This window comes from Protobothrops mucrosquamatus, unplaced genomic scaffold (assembly GCF_001527695.2).
Source record: "Protobothrops mucrosquamatus isolate PMUCROS unplaced genomic scaffold, P.Mucros_1.0 scaffold445, whole genome shotgun sequence".
Classification (NCBI taxonomy): Eukaryota; Metazoa; Chordata; class Lepidosauria; order Squamata; family Viperidae; genus Protobothrops; species Protobothrops mucrosquamatus.
Window position 1 is genome coordinate 242,720 of NW_015386768.1, and position 21,858 is coordinate 264,577.

General features: G+C 40.0%; 2 protein-coding genes across 2 annotated transcripts in view; both read right to left on the reverse strand.

Annotated features, from left to right (window-relative positions):
- LOC114922588 (vomeronasal type-2 receptor 26-like) overlaps positions 1-5,071 on the reverse strand; it is a 9,388-nt gene extending 4,317 nt beyond the window's left edge. The window contains exons 1-3 of the mRNA XM_029284221.1: positions 4,949-5,071; positions 2,865-2,875; positions 1,754-2,045 (exon numbers count right to left, since the gene is read on the reverse strand). Coding sequence (XP_029140054.1) covers positions 1,754-2,045; positions 2,865-2,875; positions 4,949-5,071 — 426 coding nt within the window. The remainder of the gene's footprint in view (positions 1-1,753; positions 2,046-2,864; positions 2,876-4,948) is intronic.
- Positions 5,072-6,504: 1,433 nt separating this feature from the next.
- On the reverse strand, positions 6,505-17,451 carry LOC114922589 (vomeronasal type-2 receptor 26-like). The gene is made up of 4 exons (XM_029284222.1): positions 17,390-17,451; positions 15,136-15,427; positions 8,803-8,932; positions 6,505-7,406 (listed from the first exon to the last, which is right to left on the reverse strand). Exons 1-4 carry the CDS (start codon positions 17,449-17,451, stop codon positions 6,505-6,507), a joined length of 1,386 nt encoding a protein of 461 aa, XP_029140055.1.
- Between the last annotated feature and the right edge of the window lie 4,407 nt (positions 17,452-21,858).

Consider the following 21,858-nt stretch of genomic DNA (forward strand, 5'->3'; position numbering starts at 1 on the left):
TATACTTAAAATCGTCCCTAAATAAAATCCTCCTTAGGTCAGGCCCGCTTGCTGGAAAAGCCATGTCTTGAGGGCGCGGCGGAAAGTGAGGAGATCCGGAATCATCCGGATCTCGGGGGGTAGTTCGTTCCAGAGGGTGGGGGCACCCACAGAGAAGGCCCTCCCCCTGGGGGTCGCCAGCCGACACTGTTTGGCCGACTGGCGACCCCCAGGGGGAGGGCCTTCACGTGATCTTGATTCTATCCCTCTGTTAATGCAGCCCAGCACTGTGTTGGCTTTTTTGGCAGCTGTAGCAACTTCCACTCTAAGGATCTGTGGACTGGATAAAAGGTTGCAGAGATTACCTGCCATGACTGGAAGCTTGAGATCCTCTTTCCAAGCCTCATCATGGCTGGTCGTCCTCCAGATTCATGTACTGCATGTAAAGCATGTGCCAGAGCATGAATGGCATTGTAGATGTTGTAACTTTCACCAGTCATTCTTGTTTCAAACAGGGAAGATGGTACATTTTGTAACTTTTCCTTCCCAGTACAGTTTTTCATCCAGTCTGCAGAAAATTTATATGGTTTGGGAAAGTTGCAAACAAAAACCTTTTCCCACCATAATGGGAGAAACATATCGCCTTGAGGGTTCAAAGGGTCTAAAGATCGGAGGAAGTGGCTGAATTCTGTGATATCACTGATGTGGTCCCTAAAGTGCAAAGCCCCATGCAAGGGCTTTAGAGTTTGCCATATATCTACATAATGCATTACACTAAGTTTCCAAGAGGAAGTTAGTATCCAAACGTTCTGAAATGATCCCCTTTCATTTTTTACATAGATATATAGACCCCACTGAAAAGCTGCAACAGTTCCAGAGTCTCCAAAGAAAACAATGATGTCAACTGTAAGCCACATTTTGGAATGTAAAAGTAACTGGACCATATGCTTTTCAGACTCATCTTTCATTATATAAGTGAAAGCCAGGCAGATCTCATTTTCCTTGAGCATTGGCATCAGAGTTGAGATAAAATGTTCCCCACTCTCACTTTCAGTGGCCAGAAGCCCAACCCAGTTCCACTGGAAATACAGGAGCAGCTGGACTAAACCCACAAACTGAGAAAATTCCTTGGGATTAATCCGGATGAAGGAAGGATAAATTCTTCTGTCTCCCCAAGTGGACTCAAAGCCAATACTGAGCTGGAGAAAGTGAGAATTTTTTTAAAAAGATAAAGCAAAATTTGATGCTCCCCATTGTGTGGTTTATTGACCCCATCAGTTAAGCTGAGTCATTTTGAGGGATAAGCATCTTCCCTTCTTAGGAAGAACCACCAATTAACATATTTGCAAAGTGGTGACATATTAGAATCCAAAGGAAGAAACCATCAACCAATGATTTACATTATATGAAACATATCTCGACACATAACATATTAAAGTGAACCCTCCCCGACACCTTTGGAGTCATTTTGCTCTTCTGTGTATTTTTCTATTGTTTGTCTATTCCATAACTATATCTAAAGGATTGATAGATGATAGATAGATAGATGATAGATAGATAGATAGATAGATAGATAGATAGATAGATAGATAGATAGATAGATAGATAGATAGATAACATTTATTGTCATCTTTTACTGTGGGCATATTGGCACACATTAAAAATGAAAATTAGTTGCTTGCTCTCAAAGTGTACACAAACATAACACACATTTAAACATGCTATACACAACATATGTATAAACCTACACCCTTATATAAAAAAGCCCCTTTACCTGTGGGACTTTGAAGATGCTGAAGATGGAGGTCATCTGCCTTGAGGATTTGGCATTGTCACCTCCAATTACAGAGAGCAGAGTGTCCCGCTGGTCACATTTATAACCTGGAACCATTTGGTCATGTGTGGAGAGCAGAAAGAGGCTGATTAAAGAAATCCTCCGTTCCCACTGGCTATTGTCATACATGTGGAAGCCAAGGGTGATGTTGGGGAGGAGAACCAGATCCTTGTTGACCTCTCTAACAGCAAACGCCAAGGCCAGGAACTGATGGTAGTTGTTGGGTATGGGTCTATAGTGAGAGAAACATTGTGAAATAATACAGGAAAGCTTGTGTGTGCTTGTGTGTGTTTGCCTTGTCTTTTATCTTTGTGGGGGGTTGTTTGGAGCAGGATGTCCCATGCAGGAGCCATTTTGAGCTTTTCCTTGAATGTTCCATCTTGACTTATTTTCCAAATTAACAGTGCAAGCCATCTTCTTACTAGGTCAGTGAGGTTCCTAATGTGTTGGCCCTCATCTCTCTGTACGTAGTTTTATCATCTTCCTGATAATTCTAGAAAGATTGGGAATCTAGCCTGTTTTATCAGCTTGACTCTTTATTTAGAAATACACAAAGGTTTGAACTACACTAGGACATTGAAACATCACTAGATCAAATATTTTTGAGCAAACAAAGCCAACAATCATCTACATCATTGTCCCCCTGATGAAACTTACAAAAATTGAATAGAATACCATAATGGGTCCATTTTAAAGTCTAGGCTAGCACTATTAAAATAGACACCAAGGGGCAAATTCCCACCAATAATGAGATCACCAGGCCTGTAATAGTAATCCCGAATCTGTAAACGTTTTGGCAACACATATTTGGTTTGCATCCTCCTAGCAGATGTTGGAGAAGTTGGAGGCAAGAACCAGAAGAGCAGCAGCAGGAGGAGAGGCAGCCCAGCCATTCTTGTCACCTTCCTTCCTAGATCAGAAATCAAGGTTTGATTTTTGCAGAAGCTGATTTGCAGCTATCATTTGAAATCTCACCAGAGTCTCAGCACAGTCTGCTCATTCCACCTCGATGGCCCCAATGCAAATTTATATGAAACGTGTTTCGTCTTACCTGTGTTTTGGCTGCGACCAAAGACAAAACTAAGATCCGCTGAGCCTCACCAAACCCAGGAGTTTGCTTTTTGCAAAGCAAGGCAAAGTGACACATCCTCCCCCTACTGGGAGAACTAAGCGCATATTTTTTTTATAACAGGTTTTATCTTGGAAGAATTGTGAGAGTAGAAATCTCCAGGCGACACATTAAGAATTACTGTTCTTCTGGCAATTGCAAAGAAAAGAAATTGTCCGAGTGCTAGATTATTATTTTTTGCATCAGAAGAGGAAAAAACATGTTCATGTGTCTCTTGAGTTTCATGAAACTGAGCACCTGTGTCATAGTTTGTTCAGATAGAAAGTGTGCTAATGGGGCATAGTGGCACATGGCAAACAGCTGTACCCTAGTAAATGTGAGTGATTATACCAATGTTTGGATGGAATAACTGGTTGATTTATGCCAATGTGACGGGATTAAATTAGATGGAAACTTCTCTCATAGGTCTTGAAATTAGACAGAGATATTAGGATAATTTAAACTCTACAGGAGAATTTTGTCAAAATGCCTGAAGACTGTTAGATGAGGAGGAACAATCTTTGTTTTCATCATAGCAGACACAAGCAGCAATGGATGATAACACAACAGTTGTAGAAGACCTGGGATGAAGCAAATTGTCTAGGCCCACCTCAGTCAGATTTCAGGGCTGGGATGGAAAGAGCGTTACTTGTATTTTAGGAGTAGGATGCAGATAGTGTATCCATCCTGGTTCTACTTGACCTCTAAGTGGCCTTCAATATCATTAACCATGTGATCTTTCTGTATTGGCTCCTTGGATTGGAATAGTTGTTCTCCAGCTGTTATGTCATGTCTGACTCTTCACAACCTTATATCATGCCAGGTCTCCCTGACCTCCACTGTCTGCCAGAGTCTGCCCACACACATCTTCACTGTGTCAATGACATTATCTAAACATCTCATCTTCTGCCATCCCCTTCTCCTTTGGCCTTCAATCTTTCCCAACATCGGGGCCTTTTCCAATGAGTGATATAAGTGCACATATTCATAATTAACAACTTTCAAGTTACTCCTTGATCTTTTACTATTATAATCTTCAAAAAAAAAATAAAAATCCTTGTCTTAGAAAAAGAAAGTAGGTTGTTATAAAATTTTTGCTAAAAGTTCTTCTGAGCTAGAAACTTAAGGCATCTATGTCTCTGTTTGATTAACATGTATTCCATCTATGATTCTACTCTGCAGACATGCTCTGAGAATTTATTTTCCTCACAATAGCAATAGCATTTAGACTTATATACCAGTTCACAGTGCTTTACAGCCCTCTCTAAGCAGTTTTACAGAGTCAGCATATTGTCCCCCAAAATCTGGGTCCCCATTTTATTGACCATGGAAGGATGGAAGGCTGAATCAACCTTGATCCCATCAGGATGACCCACCAGCTCCCTTCCAAATTCTATTCTATTCTATTCTATTCTATTCTATTCTGTTCTGTTCTGTTCTGTTCTGTTCTGTTCTGTTCTGTTCTGTTCTGTTCTACTCTACTCTACTCTACTATATAACATTCTATTCTAGTGTATTGATAGTAGTAGTAGTAGTAGAATAGTAGCAATGGTATACTAGTAATAGACACAGTATAATATAGCATAGAGCTAATAGTAATGTTTTTGTGGATCTTTTGGGTCTAGTACAATCCAATCGGGTACAGTTTAAAAGAGAACTCACAAGTGAAATGCCCCATGCTCCCCATCTCTAGTTCTGCTACACACAACATAGAAGCATCCAAAGGAATCTGTTTCAGAAAATGTAATACCAGCTACTAACCTCTCAAGAGTAATTGTTTAATGAATGAATTGATTCGTTTTATTTTATTATCACATTTTGAAATTCTCATCTCCCACACCAAGGGACTTTGGGCAGTGTTCAATAAAATATTAAAACATAAACAGTATAAAATAAAATATTAAAACATAAACAGTATAAAAAAATTAAAAGGAGGCAATGTTAAAAATAATGTTAAAAGGAGGCAATGTTAAAAACAATGTTAAACATTAATTAAAAGGCAGCTGGAGGGTTTTAAGACCACTGACCAGATCCATGGCTGCAGGCTCATCTGTGCTCCCCATGCAAGGCTGCAGAACTATGTTGTCACACTTTTCTGGAAGGTCAGGAGAGTAGGAGCTCACCTCACCTTTGTAGAGAGAGTGGTCCATAGGGTGGAGGCAATGGCAGGGAAGGCTCCCCTCCTGCACTCTGCGGTCATAATTCTTTAACTGACAGGGTCCTCAACATACTTCCCCTGCCTGACCAGGTGGAACAGGCTGATACTTTGAGATGAAGATGGTTCCATAGGTAGCTTGGTCTGTCATGTAGTGCTTGAAAGGTCATAACCAACACCTTGAATTGGATCTGGAAGCAAACTGGCATCCAGTGCAGTTCATGCAACAAAGGCATTACATGTGCTGTTCTTTGGGCCAGCCAGGTTTGCTTGCATGGCCACATTTTGGCCCAGCTGAAGCTTCTAGACACATTTCAAGGATAGTCCCAATTAGAGCACATTGCAATAGGCCAAATGGGAGATGACCAGGGCATGGGAGACCAAGCACAGAAATTAGAAAATGCCTAGGAAAAGAAGGGTTATATCAGTCCTGATGACTTAGTATCCCTTATGAGTTGTAAACCACTTGCCTCTGTATAGCAGTTGCAGGAGAGGAGAGCAATAAAAATGAGGGGTGTGTTTCTCCTGCTTGGGGTCAATGCAGAGGCATCTGGTTGGCTGCCTGAAAGACAACTCTGGACTGAGTTCCCCTTAGTTGTCTGATTGTTTTTCTTAGCAGATGATCATGGCAAGGGGGAAATGAGATCCTTTGAGCTAAGATCCTTTGACTTCAGGGGTTATGTGTGAATTCTTCATTCAGGAAGAACATGATCTCTACCAGGGCAGAATCCACTTAATCTTACTTTGTTTCTAGAATTGCAAAATTGTTCTAACAGAACAGAATGACAGTTAGAGGAGACCTTGAAGGTCATCTAGTCCAACCCTCTGCTCAAGAAGGAGATCCTATACCATTTCTGACAAGTGGCTGTCTAGTCCAATCTCATCCAATGATGAAGCACCCACAACTTGTTCCGTTGGTTGGTTGTTCTCACTGTCAGAAAATGTATCTGTATTTCTAGGTTGAATCTCTCTTTGATCGGTTTCCATCCATTGTTCCTTCTGGCCTTTGGGTCCTTTGGAAAATAGGTTGTCCCTTTCATCTCTGTGACAGCCCCCTCAAATATTGGAATACTGCTATCATGTCACCCCTGGTTTTTCTCTTCAATAGACTAGCCATGCCCAGTTCATAAATTTGAACATAAAACTTCATAAATTTGTCATAAATGCTGCTCTACACTGAGAACATGGGCTAAAGTTAGTCTTTCCTACTATTCCAAAAGACTGTAAAATCTTAAAAATCCAATTGGATTTTTTCCTGCCTCACATAACAGAGCATCAAGACTTTTTGATGATAATAGCAACAAAGCCCAAGGAGGGTTTAAAAGATACATCTTATTACATTTAAAATCACATGTAACATTACATATTAAAATCTTATTACATTCTAAATATTCCTTAATAATAAATATAAATGTGTCTATACCTGCATTAATTAGAAATTCTTATGATGCTTTCTCTGCAATTAAGATTGGGTCTCAGTAGGATAATGTAGCATTTGGGGAAAAAGATACAAGCCAGGAGACCAGCTCCAGAGGCCAAAATGGAGAAGATCTCCACGGCCACCATGGACTTCCCTTTTGTGCTCAGGTAGGTGGGGAGGAAGGTGATCCAAACAATGCAGAAGACCAGCATGCTGAAAGTAATGAACTTGGCTTCATTAAAGCTGTCAGGCAACTTCCTAGCCAGAAATGCTACCATGAAACTGATTAGTGCCAGAAAACCTAGATAGGCCAGGACAAGGTAAAACATTGAAGTTGAGCCTTCATTACATTCCAAGATGGTCTCTCCAAACAAGGAGTGGAAGTCAAATTTGGGAAATGGCGGAGAGGTTCCCAGCCAAATGGCACAAAGAACTGCTTGGACCAGGGGACAGGCTAAGACAATGGAGTTGGTCAGTGGTTTTCCTAAGAATTTCCTTGTCTTGTTCCCTGGCTTGGTGGCCATGAAGGCCAGAACCACCATGACAGTTTTTGCCAAGATAGAGGAAACAGCAAAGGAAAAGAAAATTGCAAAGGCAGTTTGTCGGAAGAGACAGGTGAGCTTCGTGGGTTGACCAATGAAAAGGAAGGTGCAGAAGAAGCAAAACAGGAGGGAGACCAGGAGGATGTAGGTGAGATCTCGGTTGTTGGCTTTGACAATTGCTGTATCACAATGTTTAAGGAAAATCATCAGAACTGCGGATGTGATCACAGAGAGAGAAAGAGCTAAAGATACTAAAGTGTATCCCAGGGTCTCTTGATAGGCAAGGAAGTGGAGCTTCTTGGCAATACAGTGGACTTTGTGCTTGTTGGGGTATTGGTCTTCTGGGCAAGGGTCACATTGGGCTGCATCTGAAATCAAAAGTTGTCCAAAGGATTTCAAGCACATCTGCCATGAGTATCATTCCTCCCTCAAGCTTGACATGAATGTCCCCATTCTATTGTGGCCAACTCACTAATATAATGGTGGAATGACCCACTGTGCACTTTATGCTGCATCAAATAATCCTTCATGATGACTCTGGGGATAATTTAGCTAGTGATCACTATCTGTTCAGCCTGAACTGGCTTGGTCAGTTTGCTATGGGAAAAAATACCCCCTCAAGTCACTGGCAATTTTCATAAATACTGTGGCTTTCAGTGCAAGCGATTTCCAACTATAAACCATAACCATTCTATAGTTTATACTGGAACCCCCAGAAGACTGTTAGATCCGTCATCCAGGAAACCTGCTACAGTGGTACCTTGGTACTCAACTGATTTGAAACTCATCAAATTTGGTACTCAACACACTTTGATGCAAAATGTTTGTCCCAGTACTCATTGTTTGCTTGTACTCAACTCACAAGCTTGAATTTCTTGGTGTTGGCTGCCTTGTGCCTTACTACATTATTCTTTATGGGAAAAATTGGTTTGGTACTCATGGTTTTTGGTACTCATTATGCCTGATGGATCCAATTAATGATGAGTACCAAGGTACCACTGTATTTTGTTTGTGTGTACATTATCTTTTGATTATCTCTGGGTCAATTTCTCTGCTTTGTACTTCACATCTGCTCTTTCTGACTTTTTTGGTAGGGAAGGGTTAGGAGATTGGAATGGGACAACTTACCACAGCTAACTCGCTGTGGGACAATTCAACAATTAAATTTAATTATTTTAAATAATTTAAAAATATTTTAATTTTTATCATTCACATTTCATTTCATCCCTCCTTTGGCATCTTTTCTTCAATGATCCTAGTCCTATTTCTTTGATATTAGTATAACTTTTGTCCTGCAGTAAGTTGTCCTGTGACAAGTTGGCCGTGGTGAGTTGGCAGTGGCAAGTTGTCATAGACCCTAGGACATTTAGGCAGACAGATCTTTTCTTTCTCAGACAGGTATAATAATTTCTTGGAAAATAATAATTTCCTGAGTTGACAAAAGAAGCACACGTGAATAGCCTGAAGCACAAATCTTAGGAAAAGACTGGAAATTTGTCTTCCCAATTTGATTTGACAATAGTAGTGGAAAGACTAGTGGGAAATCTATGAATTTTGCCGTCAAACTACACTGCATTAAGTTGATGAGAGATGGAAAAAGTGACCTGGGGGTCAGAGGACTTTAGATACTGTAAATAAAGTGAAAGTTTCTGCTGAAAAATATGACTGCTTTGAGGAATGTCAATCTAACCAAAAATGACAAGAACAACAATAAATATTTTGATTGCTTCATCCTGAAAGATCTTCATTTGAGGTCTGCTTTACCTGTCTTATTTGAAATGGTCCCTTTTGGACAAGGGCTACATTGGTAGCAGCACACCTGTTCACCCTCTGGAACATTTCTCCTCTCTCCTACATTACACCTCTTCATGCCACACCTGGCAAAGGGCACCTTCTAAAAGAGAAAACAGAAATGCTGAAGATAACCTAAGCAATTGATGTGCTTCATTTACTGCAATCCACATTCTTATTTTCATCTTCAGAATGTCTTCAAAAGAAAGGTTCTCCAGGGTCTACTAGAAACCAAGAATACCTCATGGGGGACTCGAATAGAATAGAACAGAACAGAATGGGACCTATTCTTGAGGTCTTCTAGTCCAGCCCCCTGCTCAAGCAGGAGAACCTATACCATTTCAGATAAGTGACTCTCTAGACTCTGGCCAATGGATGCTGGAGTTGGAACTGGGATCTTGGCATTCAAAACAAGAATTGTGACATTGCACTATAGCTAAGACAAAGAATTACAAGGATCTGTTTGAACAGGAACAGTCTCTGGAAATCACTGTTTCTGGCTCCGATTGCATTTTGGGTTTCAAGCAGACATTCTTCCCAATCCCAACCTTTTGTGGATTGACACAAGTCAGAATTCAAATATGTTACATGAAAAGCAGTTTTTATTCACCAAATGGCTGCCATGTTTCCTGATTCAATAGACCTGTTGTTCAGTTGGTAGGATGTTCTGCATGCCCAGGAGAGAATGAATCTTTCCATGAAATTACAACATTTCCTTCCAGCTCACCTTTATGGCCCAGATGATTGCATCTTTGTTAATGGTGAAATCCTGGCCTGGGGGAGCCCTGGGATTTATTTGCCCAACTTTTGTGGGGACAAAAGATTGATTGGGATAGAGAAGCCAATTGAGAAGATCATATTGAGCTGATCCCAATCCATGTTCTGAGAAGGAGATTTCATATCCAGCATTGTTGTTGAACTGGACATTCTTCATATAGCAAAGAATCTGAAAGAAAAGAGACCTTCAGAAATTGGAATACTTTGCTGAAGGACATAGTGGCTTCTATCATTCTGTGATGGCCATCATATTAGGAGATGTGTGAATGTCAAAGAAGCAAGAGTTGCCTTGGTGGAGATCTGAGTAATCAGAAGTAACAACAAATATTATTATTATTATTATTATTATTATTATTATTATTATTATTATTATTATTATTATTATTATTATTANTAATAATAATAATAATAATAATAATAATAATAATAATAATAATAATAATAATAATAATAATAATAATAATAATAATAAAGTTGGAAGGGACCTTGGAGGTCATCGAGTCCAACCCCCTGCTCAGGCAGGAAACCCTACACCATTTCAGACAAATGGCTGTCCAGTCTCTTCTTAAAAACTTCCAGTGTTGGAGCATTCAACCCTTCTGGAGGCAGGTTGTTCCACTGGTTAATTGTTCTCACTGTCAGGAAGTTTCTCTTTAGTTCTACAAAAGTATATCTTTATCACTGGGCATTTGTATGATAGTTTCTTCAAGTCTGATTCCTGAACAAGAAAATTTTAATGCATACTACAAAAATCATTGTATGGTTTTATTCCTGTGATAATTGGCTATGTACATTTTAAAATGTTTACTTTGGACCAAGAACTTGAGGAATGATTAAATAATTTCTATCAGAGCAGTTTACAATTCCACTGAGTTTCTTTAGCTGACAGTCAAAGACAGGAGAATGTAGTCTGACTGGGGAGGGGAGCATGTGAAAGGAAATGCCTGCCTTGGTTTGTCACTTCACTGTCCAGAGAGATGGACAGTGAAGATTATACTTCATTCATATTCGATCATCATATAAATTAATTATTTGTTTAATTTTTTTTAATCTGTTCTCAGATATATTGTCATGGCTTCTTTTATGTATCTGTGTCTACTCTAGCCTTATCTTTGTGTTGGATGGGCCTTTGTAGTTACTCCATCTTAGTCTTGACTAATTTTCTCTGAGTTGAGCCTTCAGTAAGTGGCAAATCTGTTCCAATTACTAGGTTACATAGCACGTTAGGAACCAATCCCACCATTATGCCAGCCATCTCTCCTATAAAGTGACTCTGGGTAGTTTATTTCTTTTATATGAAAGTATTCTATTCTCCCTCTCTCCTCTCTCCTCTCTCCTCTCACCTCTCTCCTCTCTCCTCTCTCCCTTCTCCCTTCTATTCTGTTCTATTCTATTCTATTCTATTTTAGGAATGTTTAATGAACTTTTTCAGTGTAAGGCTCCTCCACTTGTGTGGTTGTTGTTCTGTATTATATTGTGGGAAGTTAACTCAGAGAAGGAAATATTAAAAAGGCAGAAAGAAAGATATTGTTCACCAAAAGGATTTTTAAAANCTCAAGACAAAAGAAGCTCTTAAGAGTCATTAGCCCCATCACCTGGGAAGCAGGATATGATAATGGGATTAAACCACAGATATCAAGGCCTAGAAAAACACTCAGAAATAGCCTCAAAGTTCATGCCACAGGAACAGGAAACTATCCCAAGCAGGGCTGGGAGGGGGGTATAAAAAGACCTTCTGCCCATGTGCTCACTTTTTTTTTCTTCTCCTCTGCTGCTTATCTGTCTTCTGCAATAAACTGTAACCTTCTTCCCAAAGCAGTCGCCATGTTTGCTTATTTATTCCCGGCTTGGATGAACCAGGATGAAGACTTACTTCTAAATATATATATCATATTCTTATGCATTTCTCCCCTTTTTGTTTATTCCAACTTTATGGGATGCCCCAACTTTTCAGCTATGCTGACTTTTGGGGGTATCCCACTTCTGCCACCACTTTGTCACAGGTTCTGTAACATTCCCAATTAAGTGGGCTCCAATACCCAAAAGAGCCAACACAAGCACACACACCCCTTGACATTCACATACAAGCAAGCAAAGGACAGTACTCGCTGCTCACTATTCCATTTCCCACTTCTTCTACACCTCTTTCACTGTTCCTCCAATTATTACTTCTTGTGAGACCTACTGCTGGAAAACAATAGCTTTCTCTACCTACTTTAGGCTGCTTCAGACTGCTTTATTTCCCCAGATAATCACACACCAACCCCAACAGCTAACTGTTAGCTGCCTCTCTGCTCAATTTTATAGCCACCAGTTTCTGGTTAGGGAGAGGTCTTAAAGGGACGGTGAAATAACAGCCCAGCTACTGGCCATTTTCTAGGCAGCCTGCCTTCTCACAATACACATATATAATTAGTAATTTAAGAAATACATATGGAAAGACTCCTCTCTAAGGATCTGTAAACTGGATAAAATATCACAGAAATTACCTGCCATGACTGGACACTTGAGCTCCGCTTTCCAAGCCTCTTCATGATTGGTTGGGTTACTGATCCATACATTGCATGCAATGCGTGTGCCACAGCATAAATGGCATTGTAAATATTGTAACTTTCATCTGTCATGCTTCTCTCAAATATGTAAGTTGGAACATTCTCTAAATTCTCCTTTCCTGTGCATGTTTTTTTCCCCTTTTCAAGGCTCTCTCCTGGTTTGCGAATCGTGCAGCCAAAAAGCCTTTCCCACCATGGAGAGAGAAAAAGGTCCCCTTGTGGATTCAGGGGGTCCAAAGACATGAGGAAATGGTTGAAATCTGAGACATCTCCAGTGCGGTACCTAAAATGCAAAGCCCCATGGAAAGGCTTTATAAGTTGCAATATGTTTTTAGATCCCACCACATTAAGTTTCCAATGAGAAGTCAGGATCCAAACTTTTCGAAATGGTGTGTTTCTCATTACTTCATGACCATACACAGCTACCTGTACATTTGCAATACTACTGGAGTCTCCAAACAGAATAATAACTTCAGCTTTTGACCAAATCTTGAAAATGTGAAGCAATTTTAACTGTGTAGTAGCAAAAATATCTGATTTCAGCATTTCAATAAAGGCCAGGCAGATCTCTTTCTCTTCAAGCATTGGCCTCAGAGATGAGATGAAACGTTCTCCACTGTCATCTTCAGGGGCCAGAAGACCAACCCAGTTCCACTGGAAATGCAGGAGTAGCTGCACTAAACCCACATACTGAGGAAATTCACTGGGATTAATCCGGAAGAAGGAAGGATAAACTGTTTTATCTTCCTGAGAGAACTCAAAGCCAACACCAAGCTGGAGAAAGTGAGATTCTTGATAAAGATTTATAGTGATTTAACAGGAAATCATTGTGTCCTGTCTTGCCCCATGAGTCAGGCTCAGCAACTTTATGAGCTTAAGGTTGTTCCTGTCAGAATCCAATTATATTTCATTTCTAGCTACCTACTCTGAAAAAAACCCATTTCTTACTCTCTCTGGATTCTGTCATATTACGAAAGGGGAGGAGGAAGCAAGGGATTATTATGGCTCTCACTTCCTTCATTTAAATTACAAAGTGACTGGAGGTTGATTCTCATCAAGAGGACTGACCATAACAATATGGCCATCGCCTTTCATCTACTCTCTCTCTCTCTCTCTCTGAAGTCTCCCTTTTGCCGGCAGTGAGGGAAAAGGGGTGGAACAATGCAATGCCTGGTATTTGGGAAAAGAGAGGATGAGTGATCATCGCCCAGAAGAACTGTGGGGTGGGGGCTGCTTGGGAACACTTAAAACATTGAATGGTAGGGGTTGATCCCTCAGATCCTGTCTAGAATGCCTGCAATCATTTTCTCTTAATAAAGATGCCTGTTGGAAGAGATATTCCAAGAGTTATGTCTTCTTAAGATGTAAAGTGAGGTGGGTCCTTACAGTTCCCTTCTTAGGAAGAACCACCAGTTACATATTTTGCCTGGTTATGACATGACAGAAGTCAAGGGAACAAATTCACTCAAATTGACTCAACTTAATCTGATTGAGAAAATAAAATGAATAAAATTCATTAAAATATTTAGCTTTTATGATGAATAACAAAGGAATTCCTTGTTGGCAAGTGCAGCACTTCGAAAATATATCACTATCCTTTGGTGTTAAATAAAACACAAAAATGAATTCAACTATAGTGTAGATTCTTTGAGTCACATACTCCTCATATGTCCCCCCCACACACAAATGCTTTTGTTTTTATCTTTGGCTTCTTTCTTTGTTTCCTTGCTTGAGAGGCTGCCACAAAGAGGAGGGGGTCAATTGATTCTCCAAAGCACCAGAAGGCAAGACAAGGAGCAATGGATGGAAACTAATCAGGGAGCGAAGCAACCTGGAATTAAGGAGAAATTTCCTAACAGTGAGAACACTTAACCAGTGGAACAGCTTGCCTCTAGAAGTTGTGGGTGCTCCATCACTGGAGGATTTTAAGAAGAGACTGGACAGTCACTTTTCTGAAATGATATAGGGTTTCCTGATTTAGCAAGAGGCTGAACTAGAAGACCTAACAGACTAGACTAGAAGACCTAACAGAGAGATAAAATCAAGATCACGTGAAGTATTAATACCACTTTACAATGCCTTGGTAAGGCCATACTTGGAATCCTGCATCCAGTTTTGGTTACCACGATGTAAAAAAGATGTTGAGACTCTAGAAAGAGTACAGAGAAGAGCAACAAAGATGATTAGGGGACTGGAGCCTAAAACATATAAGGAATGGTTGCTGGAATTGGGTATGTTTAGTTTAACAAAGAGAAGGACGAGGGGGGACATGATAGCAGTGTTCCAATATCTCAGGGGCTGCCACAAAGAAGAGGGAGTCAAGCTATTTTCCAAAGCGCCTGAAGGCAGGACAAGGAGCAACGGGTGGAAACTAACCAAAGAGAGAAGCAACCTAGAACTAAGGAGAAACTTCCTGATAGAACAATTAACCAGTGGAACAACCTGCCTCCAGAAGCGGTGAATGCGCCAACACTAGAAGTTTTTAAGAAGAAACTGGACAGCCATTTGTCCGAAATGGTATAGGGTTTCCTGCCTGAGCAGGGGGTTGGACTAGATGACCTCCAAGGTCCCTTCCAACTTCATCACCATCATCACCATCACCACCACCATCATCATCATCATCATCATTATTATTATTATTATTATTATTATTATTATTATTATTATTATTATTATTATTATTATTATTATTATTATTATTATTATTATTATTATTATTATTATTATTATTATTATTATTATTATTATTATTATTATTACCTTCAAGGTCCCTTGCAGTTCTATTCTGATTCTGTTGATTGTCTACTCCAGGGGTGTCAAATTGCTAGCCCACAGGCCGGACACGTCATCTGGAAGACGCGCCCACCCCATTGCCAGCAATAGCAAAATTGTCCCGATACATTGCGTGATGTCACATGACATTGCGAGTTTGACATGTCTGGTCTACTCCATACTATATTGAATAAAGCCTCCTTACCTTTGGAACCTTAAAGATGCTGAAGATGGAGGCCATCAGCCTAGAGGATTTGGAGCTGAGACTTCCAACAACAGAGAGCAGAATATCCTGCCTGTCACATTTATAACCTGGAACCATTCGGCCTCGTGTAGAGAGCAGAGAGAGGCTGTTTGAGGAAATAGACATCTCAATCTGGAAATTGCTATAGATATTGAATCCAAGGGTGATGTTGGGCAGGAGAACTAAATCCTTGTTGATCTCTGTGATTGCAAATACTAAGGCCATGAAGTGCTGGTAGTTCTTGGCTATGAATCTAGAATGAAAGAGACATTGGAAAACATTACAGGAAAGTATATTTGCTATTTGTCTATGGAGATTCTCAGTCATCCAAGTCATGGTTGTCCCAAAGGTGCTTTTTCAAGAGGCAACTGGACTTTCTTGTTTTTCTTCTCATCCAAGAAGCTTCCTCAGATCTGACTGGATAGTGGGGAATGGAAGGATTTATACTCCTTCCACACAGCCGGTCATTTGCCTTCTTTTAGAGAATTGTTGAGGCCACTTGGGGGTTTATTTGTGTCCTCAGGGTCACCTGAGTGGTGCAAATGGCTGTGGAGCCTTCTTGGCACTGTTGAAAGGACTGTAGTGTAGACTGGAGATAGTCAATGTCATATCCCTCCACTCTTTGAGAGAGGGCTGTTCAATTTTGACATTGATGGCCTCTTTGACCCCTCTTTCAAACCAGCAGTCCTCTCTGTCCAAAATGTGGACTTTGCTGTCTTCAAAAGAGTGGCCTATGTCTTTTAAATGCAGATGAACTGCTGAATCTTGTCCTGATGGGTTTGTTCTCCGATGTTGTGCAAGTTGATTGGTTTGCCGGGTTTTTAAAGAAAGGTTCTTGATTAAACTTGAATGGCTCTGGGAAAAATGAAAAAAAAAAACCTTCTCCATATCACAGACTATTTTATACCCTTCTATCATCCCTCGCTTCTTCACTTTGCTCCAAAGCCTGTAAGAAAGACTAGGAGTGACATGATAGCAGTGTTAGAGTATTTGAGGGGCTGCCACAAAGAAGAGGGGGTCAACTTATTTTCCAAAGTACTAGAAGGCAGGACAAGAAAAATGGATGGAAACTAATCAAGGAGAAAAGCAACCTGGAAATAAGGAGAAACTTTCTAACAGTGAGAACAATTAACCAGTGGAACAACTTGCCTTCAGAAGTTGTGGTTGCTCCATCACTGGAGGCTTTTAAGAAGAGAGTGGACATCCACTTGTCTGCAATGATATAAGGTCTCCTGCTTGAGAAGGGGATTGAACTAGAAGACCTACAAGGTCCCTTCCAGCTCTATTCTGTTTAATCTTTCCCAATTTTTCCTCTTAACACCCTAATCAACTTGGTTCTCTCTTGGAGCAGATTCTTCTGATCTGGTAACCATTGCTCAGCACAAGCTGGAGTCACAGCATAGATTTCCTGAAAGCTATTATTCATAAGCACTGATTCCAAAACTGAATTTTATCTGTTTTTCAGTAGCCCACGCTATAAAATAATTTAACTTTTCCACAGGTTTTTTTTTTTCAAATCAATATTATAAGTCAACTTTTTTAGGAGACTAGCATAATTTCTAAGGTGTTGTTCCGCCTTACTTTTTATGTAGTTTGTTATCTTCCTAATTAAGACTTATGGAAAGATTGAGAATTAAAGCCTGTTTTTTGAGCTTGACAGGCTATAGAGAAAAGCACAAAGATTTGAACTACACTAGGATAGAATAAAGGCAGAACAAGAAGCAATGGATGGAAACTAATCAAGGAAAGAAGCAGCCTAGAATTAAAGAGAAATTTCCTGACAGTTAGAACAATTAATCAGTGGAACAACTTACTTTTAGAAGTTGTGAATACTCCAACACTGAAAGTTTTTATGTAGAGATTGCACAACCATTTGTCTGAAATGGTACAGGATTTTCTGCCTGAGCAGGAAGTAGGACTAGAAGACCTCCAAGGTCCCTTCCATTATTCTGTTATTCTGTTAACAGAATAACAGAGTTGGAAGGGACCGTGGAGGTCTTCTAGTCCAACCCCCTGCACAAACAAGAGACCCTACACCATTCCAGACAAGTGGCTGTACAATCTCTTCTTAAAACCCTCCAGCGATGGAGGCTTTTAAACACATTGATGGAGGACATTAGAAACATCACTAGAACAAGTATTTCAGACAGTAGTTCCTGAATCCAAAACAAAACAAACAGTTATCTATATATTTCCTTTCCAGATAAAAACTTACACAAGTTTAAGATGAAGCAAAGTTGGGCGTTTTTGAAAGTCTGGGATGTTGGATGAAATCATGGTTGTCAGGAGAAAATTCCCACCAATAATGAGTTCACCAGACCTGTAATAGTTCAATTTTTCCTGAACCTGGAAAGGGGTTGTCAACACACATTCGGCTGGCATCCTCTTAGCAGCAGGTGGGGACAGGAGCCAGAAGAGCAGCAGCAGGAATGGCAACCCAGACATTCTTGTCAACTTCCTTCCTGGATCAAAAAAATCAAGGTTTGTGCAGAAACTGAATTGCAGGTAGCACTTGAAATCTCACCAGAGCTTTAGAACAATAGAAGTTGGCTGTGCCACCTGGATGGCCTCAGGGCAAATTTATATCAACCATGTTTCCTCTTATCTGTGTTTGGGCTGTGACCAAAGAGAAAACTGAGGCCGGCTGAGTCTTGCCAAATCCTGGAGTTCACTCTTTGCAAGACATGCTAAGATTACATGTCTTTAAAGCAGGTTTAAAGATTTTTGTGTGTAGAAATCCACAGGGGATACATTAAGAATTATTGCTCTTCTGATAATTGCAAGGAAAAGCAATCATCCTATCATTTAGTGCTAGATTTTGTTTGTACACCAGAAGGGGAAAATCATGTTTGTGTCTCTTGTTGTTAATCCACAGACCAGCTCCCATATTTGGGAGTCAAGGTGAAGTTGAGTGTTTGGCCTAGACAAAACTGAGCAACTACACACAACATGGAGTTTGGCCTGAGTGTTAATGGGCATGGTGGCACCTGACAATCAGTTCCACCCTACTAAGTGTGAATAATAGTATCAATTTTCAGTGGAATAACTGGTTTATTTATAACCATATGACAGGGGAAAGAATTAATTTCTCACATAAAACTAATTTCTCACATAAATGGTAAAAATAGGTAGGAGGATCTCTCAAGATGTTAGCTTAGTTTAAACTCTGCAGGAGTGTTGTCTAACAACTATCGTGTTTTTCAAAAAATAAGACCGGGTCTTATATTATTTTTTGCTCCAAAGGACACATTAGGGCTTATTTTCTGGTTAGGTCTTATTTTGGGGAAAATTCAGTACTAAATGCATCCATCTGGCTGACATTTTTAACTGGGGCTTATTTTGAGGGTAGGGCTTATATTATGAGCATCATGAAAAATCACGCTAGGGCTTATTTTCTGGTTGGGTCTTCTTTTCAGGGAAACAGGGTAGTTGGACCCAGAAAAGTTTGTCTTCTATCTTTGTCTTGTGAAGTATGTCTTCAGAACTTTCAGCTGGTGTGGGAAGGATACCATCACCCATGCTAAACTTCTGGACTAGCTGGGATCATAAGAATGAGTGTATGATTTTATGTGGTTCTCTCTATTCTGTGAAGTTCTTTCTGTTGGAGGGGAGCCATTGATCTTCCTGATTTTCAAGGTATCTCAGTGAGGCCTTTTTATTTCAAGCTCAAGCATCATCCATATCTTAATGATATTCAATTGTACAACCAGTGACTCACCACTCATTGAGCAGCATGATGGCCTAATGGTGAAGACACTCGCCTCCCACTTGGAAGGTTTTCAATCCTAGACAGTGGCAGATATTTTTCTCCTAGGGTGCAAAGAAAAAAATATCTGCTGAAAACTCCATGTAGGTGTCAGGAAGGACATCAGGCTAGTAAATGCTCAGCTCCATCCAGTCACTCCAACTCTATCCCAAATCAGGACTACAGGGTTGTAAAAAGGGAGGAGGTTTTTTTGACTGAACACTGAATGCTGTCCAGGTTTTGTCCTAGTGGCTGAAGGTCATTGGATGAAGAAGAAGAGTCTCAGTTTTCATCCTAGTAAAACCAAGCAGCTGTGGATGGCTGGTTTTCTCAGTTCTAGCTTTCGTCCTACATGACATTGTACTGCTATGCTCAAGACTGCTATGCAATCTGGATCTCTCCCTGGACCCTCAGCTCCTGATCAAGGAGCAAATGGTAGCCATGGCCAGGAAGGTCTTTGTAAAGGTTTAGTTTGTTGAACAGGATGATATTGATCTGTGGAGAGTCTGAACACCCATGAAAATAGTAGAGAGGGCAGAATTGAGAATGATGGTAAGAACAGAAGCAGAAAGTCTCCATTAGTGGGAGACATGCACCCCTGAACTGAAAGAGATGCATTCATATTTAGACATTTCAGAAAAGAGGAGAAAATGATGTAAAAAAGGAGAGGGAAATGACACCTATCAGGGCAGAGTATTGTGGTCAGTTTGACCCCGTGTCCCTTTTGCCACATAAGGACACCATTTAGAAGTATGTGTAAGGTAACAATCTGTGTCTAATCCCAAAGGTGCTTTTTTCATGAGGCAACTGGACTTTCTTGTTTTTTCTTTGAAGATGTTTCGCTTCTCATCCAAGAAGCTTCTTCAGCTCTGACTGGATGGAGTGGAATGGAAGGGTTTATACTCCTGGCAGATGGCTGGTCATTTGCCTTCTTTTAGAGAGTTGTTGAGGCCACCTGGAGGTTTATCTGTGTCCTCAGGGTCATTTGCACTACTCAGATGATCCTCAGATAAACCTCCAAATGGCCTCAAAGACTCTCTAAAAGAATGCAAATGACCAGCTGTCTGCAAGGAATATAAATCCTTCCACTTCCCACCATCCAGTTACAGATGAAGAAGCTTCTTGGATGAGAAGTGAAATGTCTTCAAAGAAAAAGAAGAAAGTACAGTTGCCTCCTGAAAAAGCACCTTTGGGACAATCATGACCTGGATGACTGAGAATCTCATAGACATAAATCTGTGACTAAAAGTCTCTTTTGGTCCTGGAGGGATGAGCATGAGCCTTCTGTGTCTAGCAGAAACTCAATTCTAAAGCTCATGAAAGAGGGGGCTGAGTGGAGATAGATACTGATATATTATTATTATTATTATTATTATTATTATTATTATTATTATTATTATTATTATTATTATTGTTGTTGTTGTTGTTGTTGTTGTTGTTGTTGTTGTTGTTGTTGTTGTTATTGTTTTGTTTTGCTATACCAGCTGAAATATGAACTCTATGGATCTGCTAAATATTGTGTTCATTTCAGTAAATGTTATCTATATACAATTGCCAAAGTGTAGGGTATAACAGTCAATTTTATTTAATTGTGGTGCCTTCCACACTTCTTCTTGGAAAACCTTCTCCGGGCTGACCATCATGCCTTGAGTTACTGTGCAGATTCTATAGGGATGCAACTGTCATACAGCACACGTGACATGGCATAAGGAATAGTTAAAGCAATATGTACACTGCTGTCATTGTTTTCTCATCCTAATTAGAAACTCCCCACCACTATCAGCCTGTCCCAGCTTGGACACTTAGGAAAGAAAGACCCTTCATTCCATTGATAGAGGAAAGTTGAACTTTTACTAAGGTCAAACTATGGTGGCACAGTGGTTAGAATGCAGTACTGTAGGCTCCTTCTGCTGACTGCCAGCTGCCTGCGGTTCAGCAGTTCGATTCTCACCAGCTCACTCAGCCTTCCATCCTTCTGAGATTGGTAAAATGAGGACCCAGATTGTTGGGGGCAATATGTTCTTTGTAAACAGCTTAGAGAGGGACTGTAAACCACTGTGAAGTGGTATATAAGTCTATTGGAATTACAGCATAAGCAAAGCCAGATCTGAATATTCCCATGCAATTTTGGTATAATTCTCTTCTCCCAAATCCTCTTAGGTCCTCCCCCTTTTGGTCATCTGATCAGTGTCCAATAGCATTCAAAACAATTGTTTTGGTAACAGTTCTGGTTTTGGGGTTTTCTTGATGGATGTTTGCATTCCATTCTCAGGGGTATGTCCTTGGATCTCTCAACCATTGTCTTTGATTGGCCTCTATGGTTCCTGTCATCCCCCCCTTATGTTCCCTTGCCCTGTTCTTCCCCTCCTTCCTTTTATGGCAGGATGCCAGCAATGCAAAATGAAGATGAAGTGGCTTGCTGGAAGATCTGACAGCCACACTGATGAGGTAGCATAGCAGCATTGATGAGTATCTACCATTAAATTCTATCATTAAAAAATAAATAGTAATGGGGAAATTCTACAAAACCTCAGGAGACTATGGAAATAAATATGCTCAGAAACACTGACATGGAATCAAACAGTTTAAAACATGAAAATTGTAAGATATTTAATTAAAAGGAATAAAATGAGAAATTATCCTTGAAATAATGAACACATCTTTAACACCAAGCTTCATGTCTACATAGGAGACTGGGCTTCACTGGGGACAACTGGAAGACAAGAGATGAAAAACACTGCATAATTGTTGCTGAAAACAGGAGGATTTATTGATTGATTGGGTGATTCAATTTCAATATCTACCCAACTCAACAAAATGACTCTTATTATGACCAGCTATAGCATTATTAAATGGATGTGTTCCTTGTTCTTTAGTAATGTCATCAAATACAAAACATGCTTTTAAGATAAATATAAATGTTTCCTTGCATGCATTAG

Excerpts from the sequence above, each read along its gene's own strand:
- LOC114922589 (XM_029284222.1), bottom strand. The coding sequence starts at position 17,451 with ATGATTTCATCCAACATCCCAGACTTTCAAAAACGCCCAACTTTGCTT. Across the intron at positions 15,428-17,389 it reads TTGCTTCATCTTAAACTTGT|ATTCATAGCCAAGAACTACC; the intron begins GTAAGTTTTTAT and ends CTTTCATTCTAG. Across the intron at positions 7,407-8,802 it reads GACCATTTCAAATAAGACAG|ATGCAGCCCAATGTGACCCT; the intron begins GTAAAGCAGACC and ends TTTTGATTTCAG.